General features: G+C 42.6%; 1 protein-coding gene across 3 annotated transcripts in view; it reads right to left on the bottom strand.

The window, feature by feature from the left end:
* MAML1 (mastermind like transcriptional coactivator 1) overlaps positions 1-21019 on the bottom strand; it is a 30255-nt gene extending 9236 nt beyond the window's left edge. For 2 of the 3 annotated variants that reach the window (XM_061617320.1, XM_061617318.1), the window contains exons 1-3: positions 20256-21019; positions 4439-5842; positions 1157-1414 (exon numbers count right to left, since the gene is read on the bottom strand). In XM_061617320.1, coding sequence (XP_061473304.1) covers positions 1157-1414; positions 4439-5842; positions 20256-20666 — 2073 coding nt within the window. In that variant the 5' untranslated portion in view covers positions 20667-21019. The remainder of the gene's footprint in view (positions 1-1156; positions 1415-4438; positions 5843-20255) is intronic. The other variant, XM_061617319.1, reaches the window with a different exon arrangement.
* Positions 21020-22949: the final 1930 nt, after the last annotated feature.

Below are 22949 nucleotides of genomic sequence, written 5' to 3'. Positions count from 1 at the left end.
GGCAAGGTGTCAGCAGTACACTGATGATACCCAGCTCTATTTCTCTGTAACAACTGAATTGGGAGAGGCCATGCAAGCCCTGAACTGGTGCTGGACTTGGTGGTGGGCTGGATGAGGGCCAATAAACTAAGTCTGAATCCTAGCAAGACGGAGGCGCTGTAGCTGGTGGTTCCCAAGTTCAGACAATTGGTCAGTTGCCTGCTTTGGATGGGATCGTACTCCCTCTGAAAGAGCAGGTCCATAGTCTAGGAATGCTCCTGGATCCATCTTTGTCACTAAAGGTCCAAATGCCCTCAGTGGCTAGGAATGCCTTTTACCAGCTTTGGCTGGTAACACAGCTGCGGCCGTTTCTGGACCAGGATAGCCTGACCATTGTTGTCCACACACTGGTAACCTCCAGGCTGGATTACTGTAATGTGTTCTATGTGGGGCTGCCCATGAGGTTGGTCCAGAAACTGCAGCTGGTGCAAAACGTGGCACAGAGACTGCTCACTGGGGCAGGATATTGCCAGCATGTCAGCCCGCTGCTGAAAGAATTGCACTGACTGCCCATTAGCTACAGGGCTAAGTTCAAGGTTCTGATTTTGGTGTACAAAACACCATACAGCTTGGGACCAGGATACCTGAAAGATCATCTTACTACTTATATACCCAGTCGCTCACTACGCTCTGTAGGTGAGAGTCTCCTGCAGATACCATGTTATCAGGAGGTCCAATCTGCACAACATAGGAAGCAGACCTTTAGCGTAGTAGCACCTACCCTTTGGAATTCCATCCCCTTAAATATTAGACAGGTGCCATCTCTGTTATCATTTTGGTGCCTATTGAAGACCTTCCTCTTTCAACAAGTCTTTTAAGTAGAGACCTTATCCCAGTCTGCATCTGTGTTGGAATTGCTTTAAGATGTTTCTAAAGCTTTTTTTAAAAGATGTTTTTAAAGATCTTTTGTTTTAATATATTTTAAAGTCTGTTTTTATGATATTTTAGAGTGTTTTTAATGTTTTTGTATGCTGCCCTGGGCTCCTACTGGGAAGGAAGGGCAAGATATAAAATTAATAAATAAAATAAAATAAAAAATCAGGTAACAAGAGTTCAAGTCCATCAAAAAAATAAGACCAGCACAAAAAGGAAAGGGTTTCATTCTGATGTCCATTACCTGTTCAGCAAGTAGTTGCCTCTGTCCCATTAGAAAGTGTTTCTGTTGTTCCATTAACAAATGCTTTTGTTGTTCCCTCTGTTTCTGTTGATCCAGTAGCATTTGGTGTTGCTTCATTACAGCTGCTTGCTGCTGACTGTTGAGATAAGCTGGGTTGCCATGGTTACCTGCCATGGAAACATTGGGCGGCTGTGCATTTACACCAGGGCCAGGAACAGAAACAGGAATGCGAGGAACACCAGAAGGAGGATTTTGATCCTATAAAAGCAAACACGTAAGTTGGATAGGTAGCCTGGACTTTAGAAATGCAAGATTAAAGCTATGACTCAGTTTTGATGGACCCAGTCCTGGAGAACATATATACACAGATGCATAGCTGTCCATCAAGAAAGAATGTTCAACATAATTTTAACTCTGACTGAAATCCCCTCTCTTATTATAACACCATCTTTGTAGAATAGCCAAAGCAGGATTTGAGAAAAATATATATTCTAAACAGACACACATTATTTACACGCGTTATAAAGTAAAGTGGATATGGAACCATAGTCACATTTCCTCTTGGTCATCCTCTGGGGGCTACATACCAGCAGCAGTCATGGCCAAGAGAAAAGTAGGTATGGCCATCACCACAAACACACCCACAAAGGTCAGACCAAACACCACATAGATACGTACCTATACAGCACACATCCCTCACAAGTCTCATACAACATGTATGTATATGCACATACACACACACACACGCCCATTCTTTCCCCTCCCAGCAATTAGGCTTTTTCAAGCTTAATTGCTGGAGGAGATGAGCTGATATTCATGGAGACTGCAGCATGGGAAGGAAGGGTTCTACAAAAACCACCCTTTCAAAAAGCCTTTACAAATGACTACTGCATTCAGCAACTACTAAGATATATCGAAAGAAGATAACTGAAAGTAAGCCTCTGTTATAAAAAGTCCTGGAGATTTACCAATCTTTGTATTTGCAGAAATTAAAAGCCATTTCTGGGCTCCTGCTGGGAGGAAGGGCGGGATATAAATAAAATAATACACAAAATAATAAACAAACAAACAAAAGATGCAGGTACTGGGCATGCTAACAGAAATACTGAAACAAAACCACATAATGGAGTCCAGATCTGTTCATGTGGTGAGCCAATACGCGTGAACTGGTCACATGGGGCAGCAACCATCCAGAGATGGGATTCAAGAAGCCTCCCTGTGAGAAGAAGCCCAAAGGGCTCTTATAACCAACAGGATTTATTAAATACAGCAATGAACAGAAGCACAACACACATAGTTTCCAATAATTAAAGGAAATGCATTTCCTCTTTCTGTTGTGCTCTCACTGGAAACAAGCCCCTGCAATCTGATAGAGTTCAATAGTTCCCGCTAGATTGTCTTGTAATCTAGCACCCCCGCAGTAAACCATGTTTGTAATACAAGTTACATTACACTATAACAAAAGTTCTGTTGTTCATTAAGGAAGTGGAAGCAGCCTTGGAGTAAATTTCTGATTGGCTTTTTAGATGGCTAACATCAGAGATGGTGCTTCTCTCCTCATTGGTCAAAACAGCAGTCCATCTCCATTAAGACGCCAGTTTTTACTAGCTTCAGATTCCCATAAATCTCAGTCTTCATTTCCTTAAAATCATTCAAGGAAGCCCTATACAGTACGGCTCCACTTTTCGGCATTCCGCTAATAAGGCGAGAGCCCCGTCCTCCGCCCCCTTCTCCTCCTTCTCCGGGCGTGGCAGCACGATCAGCTATAGCGCACAATCAGCTGTAGCATGAGGAGCATCAGGGGCCAAGTGCTGTCAGCTGGAGTGCGGCGGCTGGAGCTCCCCATGCTCCAGCTGATCGAAGTCTGCTGCTGTGCTGGCTGGAGCTCCAGCTGCCATGCTCCAGCTGACAGTGCTTGGCCCCTGAAGCTCCCCATGCTCCAGCTGACAGTGCTTGGCCCCTGAAGCTCCCCATGCTCCAGCTGACAGCGCTTGGCCCCTGAAGCTCCCCATGCTCCAGCTGACAGCGCTTGGCCCCTGAAGCTCCCCATGCTCCAGCTGACAGCGCTTGGCCCCTGAAGCTCCCCATGCTCCAGCTGACAGCGCTTGGCCCCTGAAGCTCCCCATGCTCCAGCTGACAGCGCTTGGCCCCTGAAGCTCCCCATGCTCCAGCTGACAGCGCTTGGCCCCTGAAGCTCCCCATGCTCCAGCTGACAGCGCTTGGCCCCTGAAGCTCCCCATGCTCCAGCTGACAGCGCTTGGCCCCTGAAGCTCCCCAGGCTCCAGCTGACAGCGCTTGGCCCCTGAAGCTCCCCAGGCTCCAGCTAATTGATCAGCTGTAGTGCAGGGAGCTCCAGCCGTCGCACTCCAGCTGACAGCGCTTGGCCCCTGAAGCTCCCTGCACTACAGCTGATTGCGAGCTACAGTTGATCACACCAGCGCAGCAGCAGGCTTCGCTCGCTTGCTCCCTTTCTGAACGGGCTATGTTCCACTTTTCAGCAGGGGTCTGGAACCTAAGCCGCCGTATAAGTGGGGCCCTACTGTATGACCTCATTCACACAAAAGGAGGGTTGTCAATGAGACTCCACTCTGAACACAGATGGCAATTCTTCGCCCTTTTAGACTCTTGAGTGTTTAAATGATCAAACAGTACCAGTAATATTCAATACCACACGTACTGTTTTGGTCACATCCACAATGCCTCTCCATAGTTAACAGAGAGGATCAAACCGCAACTACAATAAATTTTCCATTCAATTAGTAAGGTCTCATAGGAGAACAAGCTTCAATCCTAGACATGCTTATTTGAACAAAGCCATCCGAAGAAAAGATCTCCTTAAACTTAATTAGATCCTATTTATCAGATCTTGAAGAACTGAACTCCAGTCCCTATAAAGATCAATGCAGTAGCAAGAGAAAAGATACATATAAAACAGGCATTTTAGATTAGAAATAGTATATTATGAGGACATTTATTTTTTCAAAGAGGCACTCAAGAGACAGCCACTTGTCAGGAACACTTAAAGTTGAATTCCTGCATTGAGCAGGGGGTTGGATTCGATGGCCTTACAGGCCCCTTCCAATTCTATTATTCTGATTCAAAGGAAATGAGAAATAGGGTATTTCTTTCCCAATGAAAGACTGATGCTATCTGTCATCTCCATTAGCCTCTTTACATTAAGCCTTTCCACATGCACCTCACAAAGGAACTAGTTTGTATGGCTGATCCACTTGTTCAGTCCTCCCCATTCACTATAGCTAACCTTCGACTTGTAGCGCTTACCTGGTTGTGCGGTACTAGAGGTCTATAAGGAATATTTCCAGACTTCTTCATTGCAAACATCCCGTTCTGCTCATCACTCATATGAGGCAGTGTGGGTTGTTGACGCTGCTGTATATATGCCGACATCGAGGTCTTGTTCTGTCCAGATATTGTAACTCCTTGCCCACATTCTTTGTAATGTGAAAGAGGTTTCGTATTCCCATAGTCCAGCACAGAGTTTTGACTAGACACAGAGTTCTGGTTTAAGTTGTTTGGCTGATGGCTTAGGATATTTCCGCTATGGTAATTACCTCCAGCCCTGGGAGAGCTCTTGTTTGGCATACTGGACATCATGGGTTTTTGGTTACTGAAGTCCTGTTGGTAAACTGAAGGGCTAGTGGGATTTTCCATAGAGTATGGAACAGCTAATGGACTGTGAGAAGGCCCAGACTGCTGCCAGCAAGAAATCTGGTTGGGTTGGTGGATTTGTTGTTGATTCTGTAACAGCTGATCTCTCTTCTGCTTTGCAGCTATCTGTTGAAGCTGTTTAGCAGATGACATCTCTTTTGCACCCCCTGTATTTTGTGCAGATAACAATGAACTAGGTAGAGGCCTCTGAACATTTTGAGTCTGGTTTGATGGCTGCATCATGGACTGGTTGGGATTTTCAGTTACTGACTGATTGGATGGCTGAATCATAGTTTGAGAATTACTAACTGATGGGGAAGTAGCAGTAACAGGGATAGAAGAGGTACCAATGAATGCTGTGCCAGCAGACGTAGATCTGACTTGTGGAGATCCCATCTGCTCTTGTTCAAAGTCTGCTGGGGAAAATTCAGTCTTGATAATGATGTCCTGTGGTAATGGAGTTTGGGCAGCTGAATTTGAAGCATCAACATCCTTCTTTTCCTCAAAGTCTTCAGTAAATAGATCTTTCATATCCTCATCAGGCACTGATCTATTAAGTTCATCAATGAGCTCCTTCCACTCTTGCTCATTAAGGTTAAGATCAGACATCAAGTTATTCTGAGATATTGAACTTCCTGGTCCAGTAATCATACAAGGAAGATCATCTGGTTCTTGTTTGAGCTCCTTGTTAATAACCATAGCAAAGGGGTCATCAGCATCATTGCTTCCATTCAGCTGAAGGTTAGAGTCTGGCAGACACTTTTTGTTGATGCCATCTAGACCCATGGAATGTTTTCCATTAAGCTGTAAAGTGTCTCCACTTGAAGGTTTGTTGTCAAGTTGGTGCAGAGGTGATGCAGGAGGAATTCCATTGGAGGAGCCACTCAATCCCACAAGACTATCATCATGACGCAATTTCTTGGGCACAGAAAACATATCCCCATAGCCATTCTGCTGGTCACCATTCTGAGATGAAACAGAACTATCAAGATTCCTTTTCACTGTTTCATGAAGCTGCTGGAAGAGAGAGAGAAAGAGAGAGAGTTTTAAATTAGTTTTATGCATCATGCAGTGTGTCATCTTGGTTTTCCAGGATAGCAATCAATCTTTACCTGCCAAAGTTAATGGTTTTCACTGCAGTTGAAAAATTAGTGGGGCAAATCCTTTTCAGCTATTTTCTTTAACTATTTTAAACAGTGTGATAAAAACTGTTTGCACTTTTCAAGTGAACACCTTAGGTCAGCCTTGGATACCTCCCCTCAACATTGCTTTGCTTGCTTGGGTTGAGCTTCCACCACTGCTCTGGAGTGTATTAAATTCTCCTGTAAGCTGGGAACCCGATGAAAAGTCTGGGAGCATCCGAGGTTAAACAGTGGCTGAAGCAGCTTTGGACCTGATCAGCCCCTTGGACGGGAGACCACTAGAAGCTCCATGTAAGAGCAGAAGCTTATAAATAAATATTTTTAAAGCTTATGTACAATGTCCCTGTAACTCTAAAGGGCTAATGATGCTTGAGACAAGAACACAGCACTCTATATGTAACTTCCATAGGGCTGGCCTGTGTTGCAACACAAGGCAGCAGTACAACTTCTCTCTAACAATTTATGGTTCTCCTTGTCCTTCTACTCATAAAAGGATACCTAAGGTCTGATGACTAAAAGAGGGTATATATTGTATAGACAGCTGTCATAGCACTGTGCTAGCAGAGCAGAGCAGCATGGCACACAGCACTATAGAGAAAGGCTACAGGTGATGCGAACAAAATAAGCAACTGATGAGAAATGCTACTTGCCAAAGCCAAGTGACAAACTGCACTGTGCCCCATAGAAAATCTGCCACTCGATCAACCTAATATAACATTCACTAATAGGCAAAAAACCTTGCAGTTTCAGAACACACCTATAGCCCACAGATATTTCTATCAAACTTTAAAACGCAGGGAAATTGGGCAGCTATAGTGAATGCACCAGGGGAACAGGAGACCTGAACTTCTCTCTGAGATATTGTACTGCCCTACAAATTTGTCAAAATAAAAACACAATTTGGGTTGGTCTTTCACAGTCCAATCCAGTTCCTGTGTAGCTTGGAAGAATTTGGTAACACATGCCTCTGAGCTTCATGACCCAGTGAGCGTCATGGCTGTGTGGGGATTCAAACCCTGGTTTCCCAGGTCGTAGTCCAACACTGACCCAGTGGAGGGGCAGGGAGGGGAGGAGGAGGGGAGGAGATTGGGTGGGTGGGCACTGGGCTGAGGGGAAGCCCCTTACCTTTCCAAAAGGAAAACACTGTGAACAGTATCATTGCTTTTCAGCATTTCCCCCATTTTTTTTATTCTACAGCAGGCACATGTAGCCTCCCACCCAAATTTAAACCAAAGCTGACCCTGGCCGCATCCACACCAGGACTTTATTTCACTTTGGAGAGTCATGGCTTCTCTCAAAGAATCCTGGGAAGTGTAGTTAGTAAAGGGTTCTGAGAGTTGCTAGGAGACACCCTGTTCCCCTCACAGACCTTCAATCAGAGTGGCTGATTGTTAAACCAGTATGACCACTGGACCTCTGTCAGTGGAATAGGAGTCTCCTCTCAGCACCCTTCACAAACTACACTTCCCAGGATTCTTTGGGGGAAGCCATGACGTCTCAAGTGAAATCAAGGTCTGGTGTGGGTGTGGCCCCAATTAGCCAAACCAAGCAGCCGTGAGTCTGGCTTTTAGAATACTGACAGTTGGTTCTTACTGAGCATGCCTGACACTATCATAGGGTTCAAGCCAAAATTTCTTAATTAAAGATCAGCCAGGCATTTTTTTAACTTTTAAACTGCAGAAGATGAAGGTCAGAGTATGGGGCAAGGTCAGTAATAGGATTACAGGTATTCTGTGAATTTCAGATTATGAGAACTCTGACAGAAAGAAGTCTAAAAGGCCTCAGGTTTTTTCTCTCTCTTTTTAGACTTTGAAGTCTCTATTCTCACTGACTGCTTTATGTATCACCATGAAAATTTACAGGGTTGTTAAGCAAGCGTTTCTGAGTTCAGGACTATACGTTCTGTAAGGTTTTGTTGAGCTTATGGGAAGCATAGGAATGGCATGGGGGGTATTTTCAATTTAACATTGCGGAATGTGAAAAATCCACGCTAGCTATAGTATACAGCCACTCACGTGGCTGTAAAATTATACTTTTGCAATAAATAGGCAAGCATTTATAAAAGTAATTCACACCTGAACTTCCAACTTCTAAAAAGGTAAGGAAACAATTCAGAATGGATAATAAATCTTCCCTCTTCGTAATGTTTATAATAAAAAGTGTAGTATGTTTTTTGTTTTTACAGATTTGCAGCAGATTAGCATTCCAAGAAACAGAAAAATCTGAACACAAGCAATTATAGCTTTGTTTACATCAGAAGTCTAGGTGTAATGTACTTACTGCCTCAGAACGTCTGAAAACACTAAACTCTCTTAATATTCAATCCTTCCTCCTGAGGTCAGGTGTAATTTTATACCAGTTCATTTCAGGTAGTTCCATATCTGATATGGATAGTTGATTGTATTCAGGGCAAAACGTTATACAATCACAGTGGAAGCCTACCCTCAAAGCAAATCTCATATATTGACCAATGAAAGAGACATATTCAGCAGGAAACTGAATTTTGTACTTCCCAGTTCCCCACCCCCGTTTTTTATACATGTGTTCATGTGGCCATTTTATCATCTGCAGCATGTGACAAATGACAGAGATCATAGCAGTTCATGGGCAGTTCTGGTCCACGCGTTTTAGAAGAAGTCACAAAACCACTTTAGCCTTGCTTCTGAAATTAGAATTCTTCATTCTGGGACATACTCCTGTAATGCCACTGCCCTGGGCTTCTACTGCGAGAAAGGGCAGGATATAAAACAAACAAACAAGCAAATGATGTAGGCACTTCCAAAAATTACTATTCACTGGAATGCAAGAGAATAATTAGTAACAAAGCAAAAGTGCATTACAGTTCTGGAAGACACAATGTCCATCTATATTTGACAACTGCTTAGGGTCCTGTGATAGCCCTTTTAAAGCCCCAGATGATGAAAACCAGGTCCATGCACAATTCTTCCCTCACTGGCACCAGCTATCCCACCTCACCCGCCTTTTGTAATCTCCCTTAGGTTATTGACAGCCCATGGGGTTGACTGCCCAAAATAGGAGCAGTAATATAAATGGGAGTTTATGTTCCAACACGTCTCCAGTAGGTGACCAAGTATGCAGTATAGGGGTTCCAATTCTATTCTCTAGCATAAACCAGATCCAGACAGAAGAGAAGCTAAGAGAAAACTTTTATTTTACTTCTTTAATACAAGCATGATGGTTACACTGTTACAGATCCAACCTTTCCCTGAACTCTTTATCTCTTAATGTTTCTTTTAATTTTTTCCTTTCCTAGCACTTCATAACACTTCTCATTCCTGCCTATTTCTTCTCTACACCTGATCCCAACCCAATCTCTCATCTAACTAACTTCATCTGAACCACACTCCTTAAGTGACAAAACAGTATTTTTATACTTTCTCCCTTCTGAACATTCCAATGGCAGGATTGGCTAATGACAGAAAAGGACAGATCCTAGGCCTGTCCGTCATAGGACCTTACACATTTTTTCAGAAAACAATTACTTATGTGGCACAAGAGAGCTAATCCAGAGAAATTTGATGGAATTTCCCAAACATTTCTAGAATTGATTATTAATATCTTATCTAATTGTAATCTGTATACAACCCACCAAAAACGTTTCCTTTTTATTTGGTTATTGTTCTACTTCCCCATTGGGCTAAATGTTTGTCATCATTTAAAGTCAACTATATTCTGCTGGACGGAACTTTTGGATTGAAGCGCAGAACACAAAATTAATAAACTAGGCGCTCTGCCCTACATGCTTCACATCACCAAAGCACCTCCTCCTTTTCCCTGCTCTCTGCCCAGTCTTTCCCGCCAGGGCTGTGGAGTTGGAGTCGTGGAGTCGGAAGCAATTTTGGGTGGAGTCGGAGTCGGTAGAAATGTACCGACTCCGACTTCAAAATAAATTTTGGTTGACAAATTTTTTAAAATATAAATTTAATATGTCAAAGAAGCTTCCCATGAAGTCAGCTGTAGTCGAGCATTTCACCATAACTCAAGATGGAAAACATTTTGTGTGTCAGTGTATGACACAGGACCCAGATGAAGACAAATGCTGTGATGCCAAGATCAGCGCATATTCAGGCAGCGATAAAAATGCTCCTATGAGAGCTTCCAAATTAAAAAGACATTTACAGCCCTTTCCAGGGCTGTGGAGTTGGAGGCAATTTGGGGTGGAGTCGGAATCGGACAGTAGAAAAATAGAGGAGTCGGAGTCAGAGTCGAAGGTCTGGCGTACCTCCATAGCCCTGTTTCCTGCCGTACTGCACATGGGCTGGAGGAAAGAGAGGCCTCGCAGTAGTGACAGTGAGGCCTCCCACAAAGCAGCTCCGGAGATCGCACAGGGTGCCGCCTGCCCCTTGTCTTCCTTGCCCTTTTCCCCATCCCTGGCCTTCAGCCCAGCAGATGGACTGCAGTGTGGCACTTGCATTTCTTGCTCTTCCTTTCCACCCTGCTGGCCTTGAGCCTAGCATGTCTGGACTGCAATGGGTCACTCACCTTCCTTCCCCTACCTTCCCCTTCCTGAACCTTGAGCCCAACACCACTGGGCCACTGCGCACTCACCCACCTTTCCTTGTCTCCCCCCCCCCACTGGGCTACAGCTCAGTATCATCTGCTCACCTTCCTTCCTCCTACCCGACCTTCTATATTGCTGCAAACTGCACTGTGATTCTCTCTCCCCCCTCCCTCCTTCTCTCTCTCTCTCTCCCCCCCTCCCTCCTTCTCTCTCTCTCCCTCCCTCCCTCTCTCTCTCTCTCTCTCTCTCAGGGGCAGACCTCCCCTGTTCACTTCACTGGCCAACACTCCACCCCCAAAAAACACATCCCTGGGAGGGCACCCCCATGCACACACAGAGACTTTTTCACACGCACACACAGGGAGACACACATCCCAGGCACCCCCAAACACACACAGTCACTCACAAACTGTTCCCCTCTCCCAGCACTCACAGACCTTACCGGCCTCTCACCAGATTGGGCTGTCGCTGCCACCGTTGCTGCCCTGCCTCAGACGTTCACTGGCCTTCCACCCCATTGCAGCCACCCCGTGAGCCACTTACCAGCTTCACCCCTGGCCTTGAGCCCCACACAGCTCAGCTTTCCTTCCTTCTTCCCCCCTGCACCCAGCCTTGAGCCCAGTGCGGCTGCAGTTTGCGTTCTGTCCCACTTTGCCTGATGCTGGTGCTGCCACTGCCAAAACAGGCAGCTGAAGCATTCACACTGCAATTTGCTCGTTTCAGCTGCCCACTCTGGTTGCCATAAACACTTCAGAGCTGCAGCTGCATGCCTGCACTGAAGCATTCATGTCGATTGGCACGCTCACATATATAGGATAGGAAGAAAAAAACTGTGAAGATACTGAATTTGCTGCCGTTTCAATTATTGTACTATCTGCATTTCGGTGACCCTCCTGTCCATCAATAATGTTAACATGTCAAAAACCTCCAAAAATAAAGCATGATACAATATTCCTAACACAACATATATGAGAACATGTAGAACTGCATTGTTTTAGTTGCTATATTAGATTTTTGGAGGCAGAACCACATTGCTGGCCCACTGCATGCAATCTGTAAAAGTAACTTTTGCTACATATTTTCATTTCCTTGATTTTACCTAACAGTAACTGACTACAAATTAATGAACCTATGTTCCTATATCACAAGATAAAATTTTATTCACAAATCAATTACATTTGATGATCTTTGCTCTGTTCATGAGTGTATGATGCAGTTTCTTATTCTATGGTGCCATCTAGATGCAACTAAAGGCAACAGCCAATTGTTCAACTCTGCAAGTCCAAAATGTTTGCCTGATCTCTGATACTATCCTCAAACTACAGTATTAATAACTAATCTTTTATCCCATTCATGTTTTCTACTAATATTTTAGATCATTGGAATTAACCTATCACAATGCCTACCTTCATATATAGAAAAAGCATTCTGGCGCCTTAAGTATTAACAGACTGATTGTGATACAAGCTTTTGTGGACTACTGCCTACTACACACACGCTGCACAGAAGCTTCCTCTCCTCTCCCTGTGTGCTCCCAAAATTTCCTCCAGAGGGTGCCCCAACCCTCTGGAGCAGATTTTGAGGGTTTGCAGGGGAGAAGAGGGGAAAGCTGTGTGAGAGAACAGCAGTGTTGGATACAACCCCCTAATGGCTGAAGAGCTTTACCACAGAGAATACAGTAGGAAGGCTCTCTCTCTATATATATTCTGTATAAAAAGAGAAAAGGAGAACCTGTGTCTTCTCCTAAGGAAACCTGCCCACAGAAGATAGCAACTATGTGTACAACCTGTGTTGTAACTGACAGATGAAAAATCCTATAATCAAAGAGCCCTCTTAGAGGGTTGTCTCCCAGTTAGCCACATCTTTATAGAACCTTCTAAAAATGAAGCAAAGTCTGTCATTAATATTAAAAATTAATTAAGGTCACTTAGCCCATTGTTCTGAGTTGGAAGAAGTAATCACATTTTTATAATCATACAAAACTGCAAGGAGTCAGTGAAATAACAGGGATTTGTACTAAGCTCCTTTATTTGGGGGCAACCTTGCATTAATTTGGGTTGCAACCCTTCAACTAAAGGGTCACTGTATACAAAACCATTTTTCTACTTGAACATCACTTTAGTTGAAGAAAATTTAATATATAACCTTGGAACAAGTGCATAGTATCTATTTTACTAGGCACATAGAAAAAACCCTACAAAGGTCCTCACTGCATGTCACATAATTTACATATGGTGCTTCTAATCAGCACTGTCACCTGAATGGGAAAACCATTTTGTGTTAAGTGGCTCTGAGGAAGAAATTTCAGTGAAAATGTTCTATGACAACTGGCTTCTTGACTGAATTTCAAGCCACTTCACATAAGCCAGATGAGGGAGATCATAGAATCATAGGGTTGGAAGGGGCCTATAAGGCCATCAAGTCCAAATCCCTGCTCAATGCAGGAACGAAAATTAAAGCATACCCGACAGGTGGCTGTCCAGCTGCCTCTTGAAGGCCTCTAGTGTTGGAGAGCCCACCACCTTCCTAGGTGGCCAGATGAGTTCAGATGGTGCATTTTCTAACTTATTTGCACAAACAATTGCATATTCAAATTCCAGTGGCTGTTTCTGTGAGCTGGAATATCTGTGCCATTTTGCTAACTTGTGGACTGCCAGGTGCTCAACAATCTCACTGTAATGTAGTTCCAGCCAGGCAGCCAAAAAACAAGAACTTGATGCTCCTGATATAATGCCAATCATGTCTGCATTTAGCTTGGTGGGTTGCGCAGGCCTGACTTAAATATCCTAGTACTGTCATAATGAAAGAAACTGCACTTATCCAAGTTTTCCCTTCTATTCCTCTTGAAAGAAATCTCATTTTAAATTATACAGTTACCAAGTACACAGTGAACTCACCTGTAATGATTTCACTGACATATAAGCTAGCTGTTGCATAATAATAAATTAATCATATACTAATAACAAACTCATTCTCCAAGGGCTGGTCTTTATGTAACTAAAACAGGACCATCCATGCAGAAGAGGGATCTATCAAGCTGGCTCGAGGGGACGCCAAGGTTTGTAGAAGCACAAAAAATCTTTAGAAAAGACTCAAAGGCAGCAAAAAACACTTCCCAAAAACAGCACAATGAAGGCTGAGCATACTCAGTGGCTACAGAACACAAAGTGTTTGATGAGGGTGCGGAGCAGAAAAGATAATCCTGCAAAAGAACGTGGCTGGCTGGAACCCTAAACAGGAACACTCCACACTGTGACATTCCTTTGCAGGTGTCCCTTGTTTTTCAGTACTGCACAACTAAAACACTCCAAATTTAAAGTATGTGAACATGTAATAATGTTTCACGCCTAATAATTCTCAGTCTAACCAGAATATTGTGAACATAATGATAGCAATCTGAGATGACTTTGCACATGAATGAATTCTGTATTCCATTCTTTAATTTTCCAACTTATTCTAAGGGTCATATGTTTGGCATTCTACACAAAATGGACAAAATCTACACCAACTTCTACAGCTCTCTCAAAAGAGCAGTTTATAAAAGCTCGTGAAATGAATCAGATGGCAGCCTCACCAAAGTATGTCAAAGCAAGAAAAACCTGTTCTAAGATGAAATCTCAAAGAAGAGAAAACACTGAAAAAGAAATCAATACCATTTGCCAAAATACTAAAAGTTTTTAATCTGTTTAAAGGTTATTAGGACAATTATACTGAATTAAAAAATAATGAAATTATTTTTCCAGCAGTATTTGCATATTTAACACCCTGATAATCCTTTCAAGAAAAGATTCTGCTATCATTTTTGCAGCCAGAATAAAAAGCGAAATAGCAACTAAAATTTATTGATGGCAGTATTCAGAATTCATATATTTCCTACAAGAATACGATATGAAATCAATTACTTCCCCTGGTTAATATTATATGATCTACAAGGCAGGTCCAATGTTTTTTAAAATATTGTAAATATAACACATTTTAATACTTCCTTATTTCTATGACATTCTACATATTTCAGTGAACAGATTGAAATATGAACAGATTCAAAACTATGTTACCAATTTGTTCCCAGTGCACAAACACACAACTTAAGATATCTTAAAGAGAAAGGGAAAATATAAATTGACTTTCATGCCAGACTTTTATTCCTGAACTTAATTTATTAGTGGAGTAAACCAGCTATAGCAGAAACTTTCTCTTTTTTTGCTGAATCAGAACTATTGTACCTTGTACAACCAAAGGCTAGTTTATCCACCTCAGTTTAATTCAAAGAGCACTACTAGCTGCTCTTAATGCTTTGTATCTCAGAAAACACAATTCCAGTGAAACGTAATGACACTTGCCAGAAGACAACAGTATCTTGCCAAGAAATTACAGGCCAATAAATAACCAACACCCTACCTCAACCTGTTTTGCAACAAGTTATCCAGCTTGTGAGCAGAAACTTCTATTCACGCACTGAAAGTAGTTGTGGGTGCAATCCCCCCAAACAGTCTGCTGCCATTTCATTGCCACACCTTGCATCGCTACAGGCAGCCAAATGCCAGCAAACCCTACGCATGCCTGGAAGCCAGATACCACATAGCCTACAGACAACGTAATTGTTATCAGTACTGCCTTGTTCCTGGGTCTCATTATTCACAAAATGTCTCCATCAAGATAGATGCCCTGCACCTGCACAATTTCTGGGTCCCAGGTGTGCCTGATGTATACTAAGCCATGGCTGCCTGCACCGTAGGAAGGAATGAGGTCAACAGCAGGCCTCTGCAATGAGAATACACCACTGAAAAATGCAGATACTGCTCTCTTGGTGATAAAAGAACATGTATGTGCATGATATTTTTTTAAAAGGGGAACATTCATTTCAGAAGTTACAACAAAATGATAATCTTTGTAACGATTATCACTTTATTTTAACACTTTTTAAACTTTTAATTACATTAATAAGATATAAAACATGTTGTGTTATTCAGGACAACAAATATTTCTTGCCTGCAAGTGATGCAAGTTGACAGTACCACCAACTATAGTAAGAGCAAAGGATATATGATTATTAAATTTTAAAAAGATACCCAGTCTTAATAAACATAGGGCATAATTTCAGTGGGATTGATCTAGACATGCTCAGAGGAGCTCTGCTAGTACTAGAGAATGCGCAGGGTAGCGATTTTCACTGATTCCTCCTCTCCCCTTGAGCTGTTTATGTGCTCTGAAAAGCAGCTCCAGTGGATTGAACCCTCCAGAAAACAAGGAAAGTGGCACTAGGAGGAAGTTCCACGCAAGGCACCCCTGGAGGCACCCCTGGAGTCCCCGGAGGGGCAGTGGGGTTGCCCTCTGTCGCCTGGCCGGAGCAGCTGGACGCCCAAGAAAATCAGGGCATTTCCCTCCCAACAACAAACATATGAAATGATAGACCTGGTTGCAAATGCAATTCAGCTGGCTTTGAGGAGACTGGCATTTAACACTGAAAACACAGTTACTTGTACCATGGATAAAGCCACCATTAAGAGCTATTATGTGTATTGTTATTTAATTTTTGCAGATTGTATTTTGTATTGTTTTATTGATGCATTTTTATATTGTATTTTATATTTGTGTTTTTTGTAAGCCGCCTTAAGGGCCTTTGGCCAAAAGGCGGGGTATAAATAAACTAACAACAACAACAATAGGAGCTGCAGGGAGATCAAGGAATCACTGGAAATTGTTGCTCCTCCCTCTTCCTCCAGCAAGGAGCCTCTGCTGGATCTCACATTTGTTTCACAAACAGAAATTGTGACGGGCTTGGATTCTAAGTTCCTAGAAGTGGAACTCCATTCTTGGGATGCTCCTACTACATGGCTACCAGTAGTGGGTGAAGGAGATTTTTGCCAATTCCTCCATCCTTTTAAGTTCCCTGTGCCACAGTAAAATCTCTTCCAGAAAGTTGGGGGACCCTCTGGAACAACATGGGATGGGGCCAGACTAGAATTTCTTACATAAACAGAAGTCCTTCCATTTGTGGAAGGGAAGTTCAGGATTTAGATTCTGACATCGTTTTCAACTGGGGTGGTATCTTATCTGTTGTTAAAATGTCCCCAACCTGTGCTTATTACCATGCTCATTGATACGGGTCTCTTGTTCTTCCCAGTATAAAACAATTTGGAGTTGGACTGCTCAAAAGTAGGAGCAAGTCCCTCCACATCTCTTCCAGCAATATTTAGTATGTTGCAAAGTTTGATGAAATAACCTTGATGGTGGTAAATAACATGTTAACATATAGTTTGAACATTAGTTCCTTGACGATAAACATGAAAGGGAAGATGACCAGATTCTATAGCACTTGATTTCCATCTAACTGGTTACTTGTTAAAATATATGTTGAAGATCATCTAAGAATTAGAAGTTTGCCCCATACTGTATAGATCATATTCCTGAACACTATAGCAAACTGTTCAGAGCAACATTAAAAGCAAGCTGTCTATAAAATATGCCTAGCAAAGAACAAATGCATTAGCAAGTCTTGTGAGGCTTTTCTTAACCTTTCCCTTCCTTTTGGCAAGAGGGTTAGACAGGTATCAATACCTAAAAATAATCAGGGGATGTGGAAATTCAAAACTACAAGGTTTAAGGTAAAATACTACAGCATTCATGCAAACTAAGTAGAAGACGAATTAGCCCTTTCTATTTCTATTAGATTAGCCTCGAAATACAGCGTCAGTGACAGGAAAACTCTACAAGAAGATAAGCTGCAACAGCTCTACCTAATTCTCATTTTTCTGACAATAAAGGATGGAACCCAACGTTGCACAAGTGGACTTCCACTACTGGAACAGGACATCATACCCTGGAGCCCACCCGCACACACCTCAAAATGTCTAGAAGTTCCTCCAACTCTACAAAGCAGACTTTGTGAGGGCTGCAGGGGGCAAAGAGAGGAAGACAAAATCTGTATAAAACAAAAAGTCATCTAATTATATCCTTAGCCATTTTCCTCTTCTAAATATATATTTCAAGTGTACTTTTAAAATGTAACTTAAAGTTTATAGTATAAAGTATTAAGGAATCTATCAAGTTTTACTTTAAAAAGGGTTGCACAGCCTTCTAGCTGGGACACACCATTTAAGATAACGTCAGATTACATGATCTTTTCACAACTTTGCTACCAGAAATAGTGCCTCATCCTTCTGTGTCCTAGCTTTGTCCAACCAGCTTCTAACACAGAGAAATGACTAAAGAAGCAGGCACTTTCTGACTATACTGGATACAAAGATCGTGACTTAAAATGATATACAAAGGGTTACTTGTTTTGTTCCCTTTCTCACACCTTAGCTTACTAAGAGTATCAAAATCATTTAAAGGCACCATTCAGATGTGTTGCTATACATGCTTAAACAGCCTGACAACTCACTTTATCTATAAAGCTGATTTTCTTTGCAAAATAAAATCATTGCAAGCTCAGGCTCAGAAGGTTGTAAGGTTAGAGATGTTAACCATTTCTTGCATCAAGAATCTTACCGCAATGTAGTACAAGGAAAATAAATGGGAGATTTAAATCTTTACGTTCATTTTCTATCCAAAAGTTCAGTGACTGGTGCAGACAATACCTCTTCCCACATACTCTTACACAGAGGAGACCACTGGTAATAAAAATGAATCATGTATTAGAAGAGTTCTGTCTACTCTAAAGGATGAAAACATAGAATTAAAAAAATGTTCATTTTGTAAAAACAAACATGTTTCAGTGTTGGAGGCAACATGCCTCTGAGTACCAGTTGCTGGGATTCACAAGTGGGGAGAGTGCTGTTGCATTCAGGTCCTGCCTACAAGCTTCCCACAGGCTTGTGAGATACTGTGAGAACAGGATACTGGATTAGGTGGGCTTAAGACGACCTATGCCCTTCTGAAGAAATGTTACAGCTCTATCATTAATACATGTATACCAATGGACCTGGGAGATAGTTTAGATATTTAAGTTATTATAGAAGCAACTTTTCCCAGGGCAGGTCCTTCTTCTCAGGGCTGGTTGAAACACAATTAAATTGACAAGGTTAATTAATAAATTCTAAGAATTCAATAGAAATAAACAGACATTATTAAAGCCTCACTTAAGACAAGGGAAAGTTGCTTATGCGATGTCTGTGAATCTTCCCTCCCCTTCCACAGACCTATAAACCTAGACTACTAAAATCCTAACTAATTTGTCTACCTCTTTAATATACCTTGAACGATATTTTGCTATTTCAACACGAAAGTTACCATCAGAAAATAAGGCCCAATCCCAACAGCAGACCAAAACTTTGACTGCTTTATTTGGGAGAGGCTATAGTGCAGTGGTGCCTGTCTAAAGTCCCAGGTTCAAATCCTAATATCTCTGGTTAAAGAATCACATAGGTAAGACTAGGAAAGGCCGCTGCTTTAGAATTAGAAGCATTGCTGCTAGACTGAACTGACAGATGCTGTAGCTTTATTTTATTTTTTAGTTGTGATCAAAGTCCACCATACCTAACTCAAAGGTACTATTTCAAAGAGAAAATGAAACTGTTGTACACACCTGTTTGGGACTACCCACAACAGCTTTGCTGTTGTCTGTGGGTTTCTTAGCACTCCATTTAACTTTTTGGGATTGTTCAGTACAGCCCCATTGAACTGGCAAGGTCCTATGGGGAAAGTTAGTAAAAACCTACTGTTACAGAGAAAACAGATTTCCATTCACATATTTTAACTGACAGTAAGGAAAGGCATAAGCAGTCTTTATTTACTAGAAACTCGTCCACATACAATGATTTTCTGAATATATTCATTAGACCAATTAGCTTAGAAACTCAGACCAAGCAGGTCCAACTATCTGAAGCAAAACTTTCAGCTTCTGTATATGGAGACATTCCATACTTGTCATTGCTTACACTCCCCTGAGCCCTCTAAAAAGCTTTTTATATATGAAGGTCTCCCTCTATTTTGAAGTCAGTGCAGCACAGAGTAGAGCGTGGAACAAGATGGCCTGGGTGACCTTAGGCCTGTCACACATGCTTAGTATAACCTATCACACAACGTTATAATGAGAATAAAAACAGGGTAACCCCCATGTGAACCCACCCTAAGATCCTTTGAGAAAGAACAAGAATAAATAGGAGAAATACAATCCTTATATCTTGTTTGCTGCCCAATGATTATTTGCACAGGTTTACTACACTGGATATGAGTAGAGCTTCAAGAATATCTCACCAACTACTAACATAATATGATCCATTTGGACAGGGAGATAAACAATAATGTCACATTCAGCTAGAAAGCCATCCACTTGCAGCTTTAAAGAAAGCAAAGAATCAGTTTAACTTTTATTTTGTTCATAACAGAACTGGACCCCTGCAATTTACCACCTTTCTTGTTTTTCCACAGAAAGGCTTACTAACTTTTTTAAATTGACCATTTACATAGGCACAATTACAAATGCCTGAAGCAGCTGGGAGAAGAGACCATACATGTACGCGCGGGGGAGGAGAGAATCAAGAGAGCAAGCAATTACTAAGTTTCCCTTTCCTACAGGGTTACGGGGTGGGGGAGGGAGCGGTTGGGGGAAAATTGTCTTACTTTGTCCCTAATATGAGGAACTCAAGATCTACTATCTACAACAAATATGTCTTAAATCGATTCATACTTTAAAGGAAACCTCACTTCAAATCACAACATTTCTGAACGTTAACATTCATGGCCAAGAATGCTTCCTGCTACGGGGTGATGCGAATGCCTCAAAGCCAAGTCAAACCCCAGGGGCCACCAGCTGGGACCTTACCGCGATGAGGGCGCTGCTGCGGCCGTGCTGATGCTGTTGTTCACGGCCCGCGGTGTCGGCCTCTACACCGTTGACTCCAGACCTGTCGGAAGAAGCGGATGTAGAGGCAGAGCCCACGGGACCAGGGGCTGGAGCAGGGGGAGGCGGCTGAGACGGGGCGGTTGGCGGAGGAGGCAGAGGTGCCTGGCGGTGCTTCCCGGCCCGCTTGGCCTTGGCCTGCAAGCAGCGTTGGTGAAGGGCGAAGGTTTGCTGGCGTTCCAGCTCCAGGCGCTCAGGAGATACGGCCTGGTAGCGGGACTCACAGGCGCTATGATGCCGCCGGCATAGTTCGATCCGCCGGCGGAGCCGCTCCATCACCGCGCTATGCCGCGGAACCACGGACTCCGCCATGGGGCAGGGGGGCAGAACCATGAGCCGAGGGCGACACAGGGGAAAGATCACAAGACTAGGCGGCCCTTCACTCCGTCATGGCTGGCGGCGAGGGGCGCCGGTCAGCCCTCAGCCTCAACACTCTTCTTCCCTCCTCCTCTTTCCCTGGTGCTGCCGCCGCCGTTTGCAGGCGGGGGCGCCCCACTCCCCGCCGAAGCCCCGCTTCCTGCCTAGGGCCTGGCGACCCACAACCGACTTTCTCTCGTTCCTGCCTGGTCACCAGATCAGGCCCAGAGCCACCCAAGCCTCCTGGTTTCCATTGTTATCCTCGCCTCAGTCGCCGCCATCTTGAAATTGTTTTACCCCTTTTCCTGCCTTCCCTCCCCCTCTTGAAAGCCAGCCTAGCGCAGAAGGGGAGGACTTTTCTAGTTAGTGCGTGACGTCACGAGCCACGCACTCATTGCTTGTGGGAGTTAACAGACAGCCTAACAAGCCTATAGGACATGAGATCGGAAGAAAATAGAAGACGGTAAAAGAGGGGTTTTTCCCCCTTCGCTTCTGATCTCTTTTCCCTCCCCCCCCCACGACCTTTCCGGAAGAGTATAAAGGGCGGAGCTTTATGATTAGTAAAAAGTGATAGCTGAAATTTCGTAGGGTTGATATCGCTGCTGGTCCGCCCGCACCCAAAGGAATATTTAAGGCGGTAATAAAAGGAAAATAAAATACAGTAATTGAGTGACGTCTTCTTGCGCTGAAAATGTTCACGACCAAAGCAGTTTTAAAGAACAAAAGGCCAAAACTAAAATCTAGAATTCTCACCCACAATCCCTTTAAATTAGAATGCCTGCCCTTTTAAATTGAATCGTCTTTTGATGCATTTGAGAGCTAGCAGACAAGTGCACTAACAATTTGATTTAGGCCTCTATTCAGTTTACAGCCATTTTCAGTTTTTACACCTATTCCTTTACTGGTTCAAACTTGAACATAGGGAACAATGAAAGCAAAGCGAGTAGGAGAAAGTATTTCTTTGGTTGGCTTTGAAAGTTAGAAAGCAGTAAACAGAATCACAGCAAACATAAGAGTTATTTTCATCTTCTTTTATGAAGTAGACATTTTTATCAATCTGGGCAACAAAGGACTTTCAAAAGGTCAGCTAATACCATATGACCTAGTTGACATGAAGTCTCATACAGTACAATTTAAATGCTTGCACAAGATACTGGGCTCCTACTGGGAAGAGCAGGATATACATTTAATAATATGAAACATTTTGTAATAGAAAGTTTGTAAGATCTGGCCAGATTTTCAGTTAATGCACTGAAAAGCTTCAAACTCCGGAGCACTACTCAAAATTACAGACTGGGAATGTTGAGCTTTAATTAAGTCTACAGATTAAAAAGACCTGTCTGCTAATTGGACAGAGAACTTATTACCAGCTTATTCAGTTACCCTGTGGGAGGAAAGAACATGTTGCAGATTGGACACTCAAGCAGTTTCAGATGTCTTTGAAGAGGGACTGCTATAAGGCCACTGGGCAAACAATTGTGCAGTATCCATGCAAACAGTTCTATGTAGGTGAAGCGGTTTTTTAAATGAAAACTCTCCAAATAGTACTGTATGCCAGACTAATAACGTGCCATCACAACATGATGCAAAAGCTCTAGGGAGAGGCATGTGGAGAGCCCAGAGACTGGAATTTTAAGTCACTCACCTCTACATTTTTCATCTGATTCTTCCTCAGATAACTGTTCAACAGTTAATGCCATAGAATCATGAAGTAACATCTATAATGCACTATGTATGTAACGCAATAAAACCGAGATACAATAGGCTATAGCCACGTTTTGCTAGTTTTCAGGCAGTTTTATCTATAGCCTTTTCCTTCTATCAAAGTGATGAAAGGTTGAAATCCTATCATGCCCAGAACTAATGCTAACACAAATCAAGCTTTTAAAAAACCCTGTATGAACAATCCCATTTTTAAAATTTACCAGTTCAGCCTTCTTAAACCAAGCAAGACATTCACAAAATGTTGCAATTCATAAATTTTAGAGATAAGCCTAGACTCAGGTTTTTCAGTAGTATGTTTCAAAGAGGATGCAGAACATTTTACTGTTGTGCCTTTTATACTAAATTCTTCCAGTATTTATATGGTCTCTTGAACTGTTGCCCCTAACAAGCCTGGATTTTTTTTAGCATTTGCCAAACCCTCTGCCCTTAAGATTAGGTTAAACCTTACCAAGGCAAAAAATTATAGCAGACTAGACAATAGAAAAATAGTGATTTAAGTTTCTTTATTAATCAGAGCAAGCTTGCATTTGTTTA

This window comes from Rhineura floridana, chromosome 3 (assembly GCF_030035675.1).
Source record: "Rhineura floridana isolate rRhiFlo1 chromosome 3, rRhiFlo1.hap2, whole genome shotgun sequence".
Lineage (NCBI taxonomy): Eukaryota > Metazoa > Chordata > Lepidosauria > Squamata > Rhineuridae > Rhineura > Rhineura floridana.
The sequence above is the reverse complement of the archived record's forward strand: the minus strand, read 5'-3'. Positions and strand labels throughout refer to the sequence as shown.